The following is a 15,487-nucleotide window of genomic DNA, read 5'->3' as shown; positions in this document are numbered from 1 at the left end:
GGCCGTCCCACCTGGTTCCTTCTGCCCCCTTAACCGAATCCCCCGCCTCTTCCTCCAATCACAACAAATCGCCCTCTCTTGGGAAGAGGCAGGAATTCATAATATTTAAAAGCAGAAGCGGTTCTCATGTAGGTAGCTGGATACCAGCAGCTGAAGCACTTTAATTTTTAATTTAATTTTAATTTCCAATTTATATACCGCCCTTCTCCCTGAGGACTCAGGGCGGTGTACAGCCAAGATAAAAAACATAGAATACAAATATTAAAACATTTAAAAATATATATAAATTTTGGCCCGAAAGTTAAGAATCACAGACTAATTAAAAGAATTTAAAAATTTTAAAAATTTCTTCTTAAGCCAACCCCGCTTGCTGAAAAAGATAGGTTTTCAGGGAACGACGGAAGGCATTGAGGTCCTGGATTCTTCTTATCTCCGGGGGCAACTGATTCCAGAGGGTGGGAGCCCCCACAGAGAAGGCCCTCCCCCTGGGGCCACCAGCCTACATTGTCTGGCTGATGGCACCCCGAGGAGGCCCTCTCTGTGGGAGCACACGGGTCGATGGGAGGTCGTTGGTAGCAGCAGGCGGTCTCGGAGATAGCTAGGCCCTATGCCATGGAGCGCTTTAAAGGTGATAACCAACACCTTGAAGCGCACCCGGAAGACCACCGGGAGCCAGTGCAGCTCGCGCAGGAGCGGTGTTACATGGGAGCGCCATGTTGCTCCCATCACTACCCGTGCTGCTGCGTTCTGGACCAGCTGGAGCCTCCGGGTGCTCTTCAAGGGGAGCCCCATGTAGAGAGCGTTGCAGTAGTCAAGGCGAGAGGTGACGAGGGCGTGAGTGACTGTGCACAAGGAATCCCTTGTGGAATGCTGCAATTTATCAGGCGAGGAGTTCAGTTAACAGCCCATCTTCACCCTGCCTGTCTGCAGAAAACGGGCACAGCTGCTGCCTTTGAGCAAAGGGAAGGGAAAGCGACTGAAGGCCGGCCCGGAGCTGCTCTCCTGGCCCTGCCCCTCCCCCTCCCGCTTTCCTAAGGGCTGCAGACGGAACCCTCCGCTTCTCCCCTGAGAGCTCGCTTCAAACCTGCCTGCCTGGGTCTGTTTGTGCGCCCGGCCAGCTCAGGTCAGGCCAGGCGCCGGCAGGGCCTCTTCCCCCCCCTTTCTTCAGGGGACCCCACCAACGCCAAAAGCCAGCCCCCCCCAGGCTCCCCCCCCCGGAGCAAGGCGAGGCGAGGCGGGTGAAGAGGCGGCCTGGCTGAGTGGTCGCCTGTCACTGTGGGTGTGTGGGTGTGTGTGTGGGGGGTTCTTGTTCCGCAACTGCTCCGGGAAAGAAGCGCCTCAGAGCCTTCCCAAGTCCATCAGCCCAACTTCGGAGCCAGCCTGGCGGAGCCTGCTTGGAAGCGGCCTCGTAGCGGCCAGAAAAGAGGCTGCGGTGCAAGGCAGGGAGGCAGAAGAAGCCCTCAGGCCGGGCAGCACAGGGGCGACAGCCGCCTCCTGCTCCTCCGGCAACCCCGCATCAGCCCCGGCCCCCCGCAGCGCTCCTCGCAATGCCAGCCCACGGCCTGCGGGGGACGAAAAGCGCCGGCAGAGAGAAGCGCAGCGCCCCGCTTGGCGTCCGTCCCCGAAGCACCTGCCGCTTCCCCGGCTCTCGGGACGCCCTTTCTGGGCAGCGGCTCCTTCCCGGCCTGCCTCCCGTTGGGGAAGCCGCGCCCGGCCCCTCGACGGGCTCCGTCCCGGAGGCTGAGGGGGGTCCCCGGCGGGCTTACCGAAGCGGCTGTGGTCCTGGCGGGTGCCGCGCACGGTGCCGTTGGGGAAGAGCTCGAGGTGGAAGCCCATCCGGCAGTAGAGCTGCCTCCGGCGCAGGATGCCCTTCAGGTGGGCGAAGTCGGTGGGCGAGCCGCGCTGCAGCCGGCCCTCGATCTGGCCCAGCCGCTCCGTCAGGAAGGCCGGCGGGTCGGGCAGCGGCGCGGCCCCGAGGGAGCCCGACAAGCCGTGCAGCTCCAGGGAGCCCAGGAAGCCGCCCACCTCGCCCATCGAGCCCCTCAGGCCGGCCGCCCCCGGGCCGCCCCGCCTGCGGCCGGCATAGCGCGCTCGCTCCTCTCCCGCCGCCCCGGCCGCGGGGCCCTTATATACGGCCCACCTCGCCCACCCCCGCCCCGCGCCGCGCCGGAGGGAGGGAGGGAGGGAAGGAGGGCTGGGCGGCCGCGGGGAAGGAGCGGGGGCGCCGTCGGGCGGGCCCGCCCGGCCTCCGCCCTTGCCCGCAGCCAGCCGGCTCGGGGGCGGCGGACTACGCGGCCCATCAGCCACGCCGGGCCGCTTGGGGCTCGCTTGCGGGGTCGAGCGGGGCTCCGGCGGCTCTTTCCGACGGCAACCGGGGCGTCCTGGCTCCGGCGGCCCCGGGAGCCCGCAGCTCCGGCAGCCGCCGCCCGCGGGGAGCCGGGGGCGGCCGAGACCCTCCGGCCACGCAGCGACCCTCTTCCGAGGGGCTCCAGAGCCGGAGCGGTGGCGGCGCTCTTCCCTGCTCGGCCGCTAAGCGGCGCTGTCGCTCAAGGCTCGGGCCGCCTCCTCGCCCCTCCGCCCCCCCCCCCGCAGCCTGGCAGCGGGTCGGTGGGTTGTGGGGCGGCGAAGCTGCGCGGGGTGGCCGAAGGTAGAGCAGGGGCGGCTGAGCGGCAGGCGGCCCGGCCGGAGGAGGCCTCGGCTGGGGCTGCACGTCGGGCCCGGCGTGTTAGGTGCGCAAATGGCATCCAAGCCAAGCGAGGAGACGGGCAGAGGCCGTTTCTCCCACCTGGGAAGAAGCCACCGTCGTTTCCTCCTTCCCCCAACCACGCTGGGCTGCCTGGGCGCCAGCAGGAGCAAAGGCCGGGGGGGGGTCTTTGGGGTGTGGCCCCCTCCCCCCTTTGCCTTCTCTCTGCCTCGGCCTTCCCCCACTTGCGCTCAGGCCCCCTGGATTAAATGCTGCCTGGGACCCAGCAGATGCCCCGATGCCAGCCTCCACCTGGGCATGGGAGAGGGGGAGGAGGCTCCGGGGGTCAGATCTGATTCTTCCCTCCAGGACTCTCCCCTGCCTGGCTGGTCCTTCCCAAGCCTTGCCCAGAGCTCCTGGCAAATCACATCTGGACTTGCCTGCCCCATGTTTTGTTTTGTTTTTAATTTGATTTATATGCCGCCCTTCTCCGGGGACTCAGGGCGGCTTACAGTGCCTTAAGCAATAGCCTTCATCCTTTTGTATATTTGTACAAAGTCAGCTTGTTGCCCCCACAAACTGGGTCCTCATTTCACCTACCTTAGAAAGGATGGAAGGCTGAGTCAACCTTGAGCCTTGGAGAGATTCGAACCAGCAGTAAATTGCAGGCAGCTGTGTTAATAACAGGGTGCGTAGACCACTGTACTTTCAAGGTATAGTGTAGTGTAGTATAGTGTGTCTAGAATAAAATAGGATAGGATAGAATAGACTTCATTGTCACTTTGAATGTATACTAATCAGCATACATTAAAATGAAATTTCGTTGCCTACAGCTCTCAGAGGGTCATCACCTCTAATATACACTATATATACATGACAAAACAAACATACAGCATTATGCATACACCCACATATATTCTATGGCACAGAGATCCAGATGTATACGTGTACATGGTAAGAAAAAGGAACCTTGCAAGTTTACCAGTCGGATGGCACGAGGAAGAAAGCTGTTACAAAATCTGGTGCCTTTCTCTGCATGGACCCAAATGCCCGAGAGGTATTTGTGTGGCCCAGAGCACCCGAAACCTGTGCCTGGGTGAGTTTGTGCATGGAACGTTAGCACAGCCTTCCAGATAAACCCATTTGTTTGTCTTGTTTGTACATCAGCCATTGTTGTTTAGGGCTCTCAGATCAGGGCTGCAAATGCACCACAAGGTGACCCAGAGAGAGTCAGAAGACAGTGACAAAGGCTGGGATCCATTGGGCAAATCGCTCAAGCATCTATATCTTTTCCCCTTATGTTGCTGGGATTTTGGGGAGGTTTATTCATTTTGGAGAGGTTCTTTTTACAATATTGGTGATTGTCAAACTTTTTGGGAATATGTGACATATGTATTAAGTAGAGTGGTCAATCGAGCACCTAAAAGGCATGCTTTTTTTTTTCAGTTTTACCCTCAAATGACAAGGAAGGATATACTATAAGTTCTAGTGGTCAGTCACCCCTTATTATAGATGCTCCCACAGAAAAAAGTAGCATTAATTGTTGTGCTGAAGGTGGCCCACAGATGACCTGAAAAGCAGAGGAGTCTGGGTGGAAGTAGCTGGTCCTGCAAATAACTCTGTCCAAGGTGAGAAGCAAGGCTCAACACGGAAGTACCACGGTTCTTCAGTACTTATCGGGGATTGGTTCCAGGAGATGCAATCCAGGAGTAGCAAAAATGAGCACCAAAGAAAGTTTTCCCATTAGGAATAATGTAAATAATTTTAATGTGTTCCCAAACCAAAGACAATGCACCTTTTAAAGGCAATATGTAAAAGGGTTGTAGCTCATTACATGAGAAATAAGCCTAAAAATTAATAAATACTTAGATTAAATAAAATAAAAACTTCACTTTACCTGTGCTGAGATTTTTTTTAAAAAAAATTATGGAACCAGCTATGGCTAGCCTTGAAGACTTCACTTGGGGCCAGTTTGTTTTTCCAAAGATTGTCATGCAAATCTTTAGCTTTTCCCCATATCGTGGCTTCCGATACACTGCCTGCCACCAGCTGCTTTTCGTTTACCCACATTAATAACAGCTTTCAACTTCCTCACAAAAGTGCAAAACTACACAAAATGAGCCCAGAAGCTAAGAGAGGACTGCAAGGCAAGGATGTGCGGAGGGCAAGAGGAGGTGCGTGTCTGAGGCGAGGCTCGCTCTTTCTAGCTGGAAAGGGTAGCGAGTCACAAGGCAGCTCACACCGGCATCTTCTAGCTTGTGCATGGAGTACCAAAGAAACGACCAGAACCAGGACCACATTTTCAAAATGTGGCCAGTACCAAATTAGACAAGTTTCAAAGCAGCCAAGTACCAAGGTATGACTGTATATGGGAATAAAAAGGGTTGGGTTGAATTTATGAGTAGTTGCAAGGATGGTCATAGATCCAACTCTGTAACATCACAGCCTCTGCATTTCTAATCCAAAACTGAGGGGGACAATGTACCTTCTATGCCCAACATTTTTTTAACCCATCAGAATTTTCAGACCTTCCTTCCTTCCTTCCTTCCTTCCTTCCTTCCTTCCTTCCTTCCTTTTTCTGCAACAGCTTTGTTCCCTATGCCATCTGTTTGGTAAACTTGCAAGATTCGTTTTTCTTGCCATGTACATGTATATATATCCAAGCTAGACTGTGTTGTTCCTCTGTGTCATATAATATATGTCGCTATATGCATAATTTTGTATTTATATTTGTTTGTTTCATTCATTCATTCATTCATTCATTCTGTCATGGTTATATAGCGTATATTGGATGTGGTGACCCTTTGAGAGCTGTATGCAGCAAAATTTCATTTTAATGTATGCCGATTAGTGTATATTTAAAGTGACAATAAAGTTATTCTATTCTATGCTATGCTATGCCATGCCATGCCATGCCATTATTTCTTCAGAAGAGGTAGACTATTCCTATGTTTTCCTTTTCCTTTCTGAAACCTGGGAATATCGTGCCCATGGCCTGTCATTTTAATCAGCATACATTTTTTTCCTGACCTTGAGTCACTTTTCCCTTGCTATTTCCATTCTCCTTCAGCCTACATCTTGCTGAGCAAATGGCAATATCTCCAATCTCCCTTTTCTCTCTGTTTGTGCTTCTAAGTTGTCTCTTTTTATAACACACATGTCTCAGGCCAGTTCGAAGTAAATCTATGCTCTGTTTAGAAGGGGCTGTTCCAGCATTTGTGAAAACAATGAATAAATCTGCCAAGCAAGCCTTATACTATAGGAAATTTCTTGCAAAAAGGAACTGTAAGCTTCAACAACTTCAATTTATACTTTAATTTTATAATTTCTGTTTTCTCTTTTTAGATATTTCATTTTCTTTTTTCTTAGATATATTTCTTAAATCTTTAACATTCACGGTGGAAAACTAATCTTTGGTAAAAGAAAAAAAAGAAATATATAATTGATATAACCAATATAAAATGATAAATTAATATTTAATTTTATATTTAAAATTATTTAAAAGAAAAAAAGAGAAAATAATGGAGCAGTTAAGTTAAGCAGTTAAGATGCAGAACACTGACATTTCTTCTATAAAACAGTTTGAGCAAGAAAATTTTAAATTTTAATCTGGAAATGAAATATAAAAGCCACAAACTATAAAATGCCATTAAAAAGACACTAAAGTAATGACTTGATCTTGTGGATGCTCAAGGGATATTAAGATCTAGGGGAGATTTGGCTGACAAAGGAATCAGGCTAGATGGGTGGATCTACACTACAGTTCAATCTCGTTACAGGAGAGAGAGAGATAACTATGGGATATATGTGATGGAACAGAGTTTTGATAAAATATTATTGGGAGAGGACCATAAATACATAACCAAAATGTATGCACAATTGCTTGAGCGAATGATAGGAGAGGACGTTGTAAAAGATACTTATGATTGCCTGTGGGAGGAATTTTGGGTACTCTATTCCTTTAGAAAAATGGCAACAAATGTGGGGGGAAAATATTAAAATGACTACAGCAACGTCTTTCAAAGAAAATGCATATAAAATGTTGTATCGGTGGCACCTCCCACCAGCAAGAATTGCTAAAATGTTTCCGGGTGCATCAGAGTTATGTTGGAAATGTGGGGAAACCAGAGGTACGTATTTCCATCAATGGTGGACTTGTATAATGGCAAAGAAGTATTGGAGAAGGATGAGGAATTGGATTAAGGAAATTACTAATGTGGACCTCCAATGGAAACCTGAGATATATTTACTAGGTATTCGTCCAGAGGGGCTGAGTAAGAAAAAATGGTATCTCACGCTACATATTTTAGTTGCAACTAGAATAGTGTTCGCCCAACAATGGAAAGAAAAAGAGATACCGGCTAGTGCCCAAATCTATATAAATAAAAATGTAAATGTCAGTTTGTACATAACCACACATCTCCAAAAGTTCTTCACCGATTGCTTTCAAATTTTGACACAACGTTGCATTCGACTATCTATATTATATACATGTCACACCTGTGGCAGGTAAAATCATGAAAAACTTTGGAAAACATTGACAAACATTGAAAAACAGCGCCATCTGCTGGACGTAAAACCAACATGGCAGCCTCCCAGCCCTGATTACACTCAACAGATTTCTGCTCCTTATATTTAGACTCTCCCTATTGCTTCCAAGAAACTGCGCATTTGGAAGGCAGAGACGCCCGAGGGCCATATCCTGCCACCAGGCTCAGCAGGTAGGCAGCCGGCTCCCCGCCGGGAAGCCCTCACAGCCGGCACTTCTAGGGCTGGGTGGGGCCCGCCCAAGCCTGGCTCTGACCTCCCCCTCCCCCGTCCGCCCCACAAACTAGCCTTGCCCGCTGCTGCTGCCCATCCCCCTCGCCAGCCGGTCTCGGGGCTCCCTCCAAAGAACACCTGGCAACGAGGCTGCCTGGGTCCGCTGAGCAGGAACCCTCCGTCCCTCGCCTGGCCCGAATTGCGCCTGGCCCAGCGCTACCATGGGCCCCGAGGTCAGAAAGACCAGCCGCTAACTGGCACTATGTGAATTGGGTCGGTGAGTGGGAGAAGGAGGCAACTGGACCCTCGGGGTCGCCTTTGACCAGCTCTGCCTTTGATTCCCAGGTGGGCGCTCTGGCAGTTCACGGAGCCTACACAAAAATTTCGGCCTCTGGCAGAAAAGGGGCTTTGGGGGGCGGAAACGGCTGGGAGGGAGGATAGCCGGCCTTCCTTCGCTTTGCCTGGAAGAGCGGGGGATTTAATCATTCCCCTGCCCTTGGCAGGCGGGGGAGAAGAACTGCGCAGCAGGAGTTCAGTGGAGTGTGCGTAGCTCCTGCCTTTGCCTCTTTCTTCCTTCGGGCAGGAAGCCCCAAACCAGCCTTAAACCCCCGCTGCACCCCCTCCCTCCCTCCCTCCCTTCCCTTCCCTTCCCTTCCCTGCTATGCGTCTCCCCATTGAGCCCCCAGAGAACATCTGTGTAGGGAGGACGGAGGGGCCCCCCGAGTTTCTGCTGTGGTGTGGAGAGCTGCGAAGGCCTGGCCTAAAAAAGTAAGGGCGATGGCAGGGGATGCAGAAGAGGCCGGGCCAGAGACAGAGATAAACAGAGAGGGAGGGAGGGAGAGAGAGATAGAGAAATACAGGGAGAGAGAGAGACAGAGATACAGAGAGGGAGAGAGAGACACAGAGAGAGATACAAAGAGAGAAGGGGAGACAGAGACGGAGGATTTTGTGGTTCCCATTGTTTTTTAGCAATCGGTTCTCTGCCCTAATCACCAGATGGGTAGGCGTGGCTCGGGGGCTGTCATGTGACTGATGAAAGTGAGTGACGTCGAGTTGGCCACGCCCACCAAATGTTCGTGGAGAGTTTGGAACTTCAGCCTCGCTCTCTTAGCCCAGCGGAAGCACCAGACTGGGCCACAGCAAGGCGTGGCCGGGAACAGCTAGTTATAAATAAAGTACTAGAGTGTGCTGAGGCGGACAGAATGATGTATATGTTGAAAGAAAAAGAGGATTCTGAATTTTTTCAAAGTTGGGACAGTTGGTATCGGTGGTTGAATAAAAGGATTGAGATGAATTGAGGGCCTAAGTCAATAGGCCCTCAATTCAATTTGTATACCGCCCTGAGTCCACTAGGAGAAGGGCAGTATACAAATTGAATAAAATAAAATAAAATAAAATAAATAAAAATAAATATGAGGCGAGATATATTTATCTAGATTGAAAGATAATTGTATGAAAACTATATTTGGGGATTATTTACTTTATTCTGTGTTGTGGGCATAATTATTTATTAATGAGGGCAGGAATATTATCTGCCGGGATGGACGTGTTTGTATGTTTAGTGTTATGAATGGGGGAGGGAGGGAGGGGAATGTATGGTTTTTGTTTTTATGTGTAATCAATGTTTTTGTGTTATGTTGATTTTAACTTGGAAAAATTAATAAAATTTATTTTTTTTAAAAAAGACACTAAAGTAATGACTTGATAAAATCAGTCATGCCAAATGACGAAGCCAAACAAAATGAAAAGCCAAAATTTCTGAATGTCTCAATATAAAAGAGTAAATTTAAATAAAGAAAAAGCATGGCAACCCCTCCGCCAACAGCAGCCCCCCCTCCCTTTTAAGGATTGCCTTTATAGAAGCTCAACTTGTGGAAGGGGATTGATTATTCTGGGGTTGCAGTTGCTATCAGAACATTCAACCTTACATTTGCTCTGATGAGAAACATATTTTGGCTATCAAGGGTGGGGGAAGTGGAGAATAGATTTATACACATAGAAATTCAAAAATTGCCAGAGGAATGACAATGCGAATTAAGAAATTCTCCAAATTTACAGCTGAGCAATCAAAGTTGGATGTTTTGGGTGGTTGATAATGGAGACAGTTGGATGACTCAAATCAATTTTTATGTGGTCAGACTGGTCTGACCTTTTACGTAAGTGTTTTGCAAATTTTTTTGATTTACAGGGGCCAAATTATTACAGTTTGGAGTTTTAATTTAGTTTTAGCTCCCTCCTCTATCTTTTGGTGGCCAAAGTTCTCAACTAAGTTGGTCAGGAACCTGTTCAATCTCCCATTTGATGCCCAGTTTGTCTCCCAGTTGATGTCAGGGTAGACAAAGTCCCCCATTACTATTGTGGTGTGTTTCCTACATACATTGGTTAACTGACCAGCAAAAAGTTCATCTATTTCCTCTGCTTGATTGGGTGGCTTGCAATACAGGTAGTTCTTGACTTACAACAGTTCATTTAATGACCGTTTGAAGTTGCGATTCCTGTCACCCCTTGGGGGCCCCATCGCTCCTAGCCACATATGCCACAAGCCCATCGGCTGGGCGAAGTGGATGGGGTGGCCGATGCCTGTCCTGTCCCAAGCCCTGTTCCCAGGGTCGATGACTTCACTGATGCCACTCCCCGCATCTCCATCTCTACGAAACTCTCCCACAGCTGCTCTACCAAAGGGCTGCGGTATGTGGTCAAGAATTATGAATTATTTTCCAAAATTTCTGAGCTTTATAATATCATCATTGAAGATGAAAACATAATGTGACTTGATCGCTGCATTTCCAGCAACTTTTAGAAAATAAATAATCACTTTTAGCAATAAGGACTGGGATCATATAGCAACAGAGAGAAAAGTCAGAGTCAACAAAGAATATCATATACTGATTTTTCTAACATTTGGTAGAAATTTAATAATCTTCCACTGAAAATCCCATTATTGCACATATATTTGCATACTTAAATTCTGCATTCCTTTAATGATGCAATCTTTGCCTTGTTCTTAGTATTTCACCAGTAATTGAGAAATGAGCCTTAGCAGCTTTTCTAAGTTACATACAGTAACTATTTCAAATTCAAATATAGTAATTTTCAAATTCAGTCAAATCGCTTTGTTCTCTTTGCTTCTGCAATTCTTTAAATACTCTGCTCCTTGCATGAAGATACTAATGATCGTGTGGGCTGCCCCACATGTGTATGTTGGCAGAGGCAACCCTCTTATATGCACCTAGAAGATGGAAAGACTAATTCCCACAGTGGAAGAGTGGCTGGTGAAGGTGTTTTAATTAAAGAACTTACCTACTTTCATTTCTTTTTGCTCAAAACTGAAAAAGAATGGAAAGTCTGATTATGGATTTTTATGATTAGAAAGACTTTGTTGTTATAGAAATGGATTTAGATTTTGGGAAATGTAAAGCCAATGGTTGAGGGTTTTTTTATTTTATTTTACTGCACTGAAAAATGTCAGAAGTCAACATTTTCCCCCTCCCTCTCTGTTTGCAGTTTTTCTTTCTCTTAGTTTTCTAACTCTTGTTTTTTCTGTATTTTCATTTCAAAATGAAATTTAATAAAGAAACATATAAAAATGTTAAGCCCCGTAAATAGATTCTGTGTTGCAAGAGGGGGGGGTGAGAATCTAACGTTACCAAAACTTGGGTATGCATTAAACAAAAAGCAATTCATTTCTAACTGATGTATTTTTACAATATATTATAAAATATTGTGCAGATCTTTCAGCTAAAAGGTAGTGGATATGTCTAAATAAATAGCTAATCAGTTTATGATAAGACAAGGCAAGTAGGTCAAATTTTAATAAATCAAGATTCAGTCAAGTACATTAGGAAAGGAAAATGTAACCAAATAGGTCAGTATATTTGCCAGCAGGGAAATATATACATCAAAACAAGCACCCATAAACATCCAATGGCACCTTGGACAGTTCCCAACCGTCTCTCTAATTGAGATGCAAAAAATGTTGTCTCAGCAAAGGAAAGATGGCTTCATTTAAAGCCTTGGGAAAGGTGAAACAGAATAAAAGAGGTGAAAGGGACCTTGGAAGTTTTCTAGTCCAACCTCCTGCTCAGGCAGGAGACCTTCTGCCTTTCCAGACAAACGGCTGCCCGATCTCTTCTTGAGAATCTCCAGTGATGGAGCACCACAACCTCTGAAAGTAAGCCATTCCACTAATTAATTGTTCTCACTGTCAGGACATTTCTTCTTAATTCAAGTTGGATCTCTTTTTGATGATCTTCCATCCATTGCTTCCTGCCCTGCCCTAAAGTACAGAGGTTCACCCCTTCTCTGTGGCAGCTCCTAAAATATTGGAATTAGCCATGGTGGCCCAGTGGTTAGAGTGCAGTACGGCAGGTTACTTCTGCTGACTGCTGATTGCCAGCAGTTTGGCAGTTCAAGTCCCACTGACTCAGGGTTGACTCAGCCTTTCATCCTTCTGAGGTTGGTAAAATGAGGACCCAGATTGACTGTAAACTGCTTAGAGAGGGCTGTAAAAGCATTGTGAAGCGGTATATAAGTCTAAGTGCTATTGCTATATTTATTTATATCGTGTGAAGTGATAGTATCACTTTATAATCCACTGGTGAGACCACACTTGGAACACTGTATCCAGTTCTGGTCAAAAAATACGTTGAAACTCTAGAAAGAGTGCAGAGAAAAGCATCAAATGTGATAAGGGGCCTGGAGGCTAAACCATATTTGGATTGATTGAGGGAACTAGGTATGCCTAATCTAACAAAGAAGAGGCCTGGGGTGACATGATAGCAGTTTTCCAATATTTGAGGGGTTGTTACAGAGAAGAGGGGGGCCAACTTAATCTCCAAAGTACCTGAGGGCAGGAAGTAACAGAGGAAGATCATTAAAGAGAGAGCCAACCTAGAAATAAGGAGAACTTTCCTGACAATGCAAACGATGAATCTGTAGAATGGCTTATCTCCAGAAGTTGTGGGAGGCTCCATTGTTGGAAATTTTCAGAGAGAGACTAGACAGCCGTTTGTCCAGAATGATATAGGGTCTCCTGCTTGAGCTGGAGGATGGACTAGAAGATCTCCACGATCCCTTCCAATCCTTTTATTCGATGTTCTGTGTCACCCCTGATCCTTTTCTTCATTAGACTAGACAGCTGCTGCAATTGTTCATAGGGTTTAGTCTGAACCGTACGTGTCTATGAGTCTGTGAGGCCTGTGAGGTCTGTGGAATACTGCATCCATTTCTGGTTGCTATGATACGAAGAAGATGCTGAGGCCCTAGAAAGGTTGCAGAGCAGAGCAACGAAGACGACAAAGAATCTGCAGAATAAATTGTATGAGGAATGGTAATGGAACTAGGTACATTCAGCTTAATGAACAGAAGGCTTAGGAGTAACATGATAGCCACCTTCCAATACTTAAAGGGCCCTCACAGGAAAGAGAGGGGTGATTTATTTTCCAAAGCACCAGAGTCAGGACAAGAAGCACATGGGAATTCTAGAAATTGAAGGTTATCCATCTTAAAGCCTGCTGGCTGAGGAATTCTGGGAATTGAACTCTACCCACCTTAAAATGATATAGTTTGAAAAATGCTGTTTTAAACTTTGCAATAGCCTGGGGGCCTATATCCTCAGATATGTCTATGGAGATTCTCAGTCATCCAGGTCATAGCTGTCCAAGAGGCAACTGGACCTTCTTATTTTCCTTTGAAGACGTTTTGCTTCTCAACCAAAACACTTCTTCAGCTCTCACTGGATGGTGAGACCACAACAGACAGCTGGTCTGTTGTAATCTGCCAGTGGCCTGAGGAGCTGGCAGCAGAGTTGGACAGTGAGGAGGTTGGGGGGGAACATGGGCCAGTCCTGGAGTCTGGGGAAGGCTCGGACAAGGGCTCTGCATCGGAGGAAGAGAAAAGGCCATCTGGGATGTACGTGCTGCCTCCGGAGCCTCCAGAGTCAGATCTCAGTGAAACAGAGGGACAGGGGGAGCCCGTTCCCAGTGCGCGCATGCGCAGAGCTGCCAGAAGGCAAGAAGAATTAAAACAAAAGGGACGACTCAGGAGTAGGGCTTGGAGATGATTGGCCCCTCCCATAAGATTTAAAAGAGGAGCAAAGGCATGTGGGCTTTTGCAGGAAACAACTTTGTTAATTTTGTTCAGTTTAAAGCCTGAAGCTCTGTTTGATTCTGGACTCCGTGTGGCTTTGTCAATTAGGTCTTTGGCAGCGTGTCAAGGGAGATAAAGATGGGTGATTATCAGCCTTATCCCGAAGGACTCTTTACAACTATTTGGGACTCATCTGTGAATGAACAGAATTCACAGCTGTTGCAATAAAAGAGATAAAAGAAAATAAAAGGGATTACTCGTGTGTTTTACTGACTCAAGAAGCCTAGGTCACAATATGGTCCTTTGCATTCTTTTAAGGGGTCGTTGAGGCCACTTGGAGGTTTAGCTGTGTCATCAGGGTCAAAAATAGGTGTGGAGCCTTCTTGGAACTGTTGGAAGGACTGTGTTGTAAACTGGAGACAGATGATGTCATATCCATCCCCCTCTATTGAGAGAGGGCTGTTCAGGTTTGACATAGATGGCCTCAGATACTTCCTAAATACTGAACTCTGATAAATAGCTTGTAGGTTTCTCTGCTCTGTCCCTCCGATTCTGGGCACAAGGGCAGAGGACAGTTGCAGTCATCCAATATGTCAGTTGAAGCATGGCATTTCTTCTTTAAAAAGGTGGGAGATACTAGGAATAAAGGGGAGGCAAAGGTTGGGGGCCTTTTCTGACATTTCCCTATGCCGATTGTGATGCTGCTGAAATTAGTTCTGATCAGTTCCATTTTTTTAAAAAAAATTGATTTATATGCCGCCCTTCTCCGAAGACTCAGGGCGGCTTACAATGCGTTAAGCAATAGCCTTCATACTTTTGTATATTTATACAAAGTCAGTTTATTGACCCCCACAAACTGGGTCCTCATTTAACCTACCTTAGAAAGGATGGAAGGCTGAGTCAACCTTGAGCCTGGTGAGATTCGAACTTGCAGTAATTGCAGGCAGCAGATGTAAGTGGATGTTAATTAGTCTGCTGAGCCATCAGAGCTCCTTTTTCTGTCTGGTTTCACATCAGGCAGACCTTTGCTGGCATCAGGGGTCCAGCTAGTGATGGAGAAGAGTCAGAATTGCTCAACAAACAGACCCAGCTGGCTGTTGATTTGTGTGAAGGGTGCTTTAAGCATGAAAGACAACACGGGGCACATATTTTTACGTTGCCGCTTTGACCTCATCTCCTTTAGGAAACGAGTGTCTCTTTTATTGGGAACGTTTCTGAGATTCTTACCTGAATTCTATGTCACCTGGCACTTACTGGATCAAAAGACAAACGTTCTCACAATGGGGCCCTTTTTGGTGTGGGTGTCTGCAGAAAAACATCCACCCATTTAGGCAATTAAAATCTTCCTCCTTAAACATGTTTAACCATGTACAATGTATGCATTACTTGGTTGGTCTATGAACAAAATAAAGATATGATTTGTCAGGGATTAATTATTGTATAAACCAAACATGAGGACAAGAATTTGTTTTTTTAAGATCCCTCTTACTGAAGTAACAGAAGTGTATTTTCTTAACTCCAGCATAATAAAGTTTTATTAGTAGAAGTAAAGAAAACAAGAAAAATGCCTTCCACAAACTCAAGTTCAAGTCTCTTCTTTGCCATGGAGGATCGCTGGATGCCTTTAGGCCAGTAACTGTCTTCCAACCCAACTTAGAGGATGGATGGGATATGAATCAAGGAATAAATAAGGCTAACAAATCAACACAAGGACAGCCACTCTGCAAATTTAAAGGGAAAGACAAGCATTAGTAGAATGACTGAGTTGTGCCAAAGATCCCCACTGCACTGAAAACACAAGTTTACTCCTTGTACAATCTGGAGAGGCCAACTAGGCTCATCACAGGTGAATCTTCAGCTCCCCTGGCTTCTTGGTATTTAGCACTTCATATAAATTTAAGGCCACCAATCCTCAAAAGTTGTCAAGGAAAATATATCATACCTCCCCACCTCCCA

At 46.8% G+C, this 15,487-nt stretch overlaps 1 protein-coding gene across 5 annotated transcripts in view; it reads right to left on the bottom strand.

Moving 5' to 3' along the window:
• The window catches only part of FGF16 (fibroblast growth factor 16), a 42,062-nt gene extending 39,944 nt beyond the window's left edge, over positions 1-2,118 (bottom strand). For 3 of the 5 annotated variants that reach the window (XR_015729659.1, XR_015729660.1, XM_034435154.3), the window contains exon 1: positions 1,767-2,114. Coding sequence is in view for 3 of the 5 variants with exons in the window: in XM_034435154.3 (XP_034291045.2) it covers positions 1,767-2,034 (268 nt within the window). In the remaining 2 variants the exon portion in view is untranslated. Of the gene's footprint in view, positions 1-1,766 lie in introns of all 5 variants that reach the window. The other 2 variants (XM_087877436.1, XM_034435155.3) reach the window with 2 other exon arrangements.
• Positions 2,119-15,487: the final 13,369 nt, after the last annotated feature.

This window comes from Pantherophis guttatus, chromosome 12, assembly GCF_059756535.1.
Source record: "Pantherophis guttatus breed Tessera chromosome 12, ASM5975653v1, whole genome shotgun sequence".
Taxonomy (NCBI): Eukaryota; Metazoa; Chordata; class Lepidosauria; order Squamata; family Colubridae; genus Pantherophis; species Pantherophis guttatus.
This window is presented reverse-complemented; position numbering and strand designations above follow the sequence as displayed.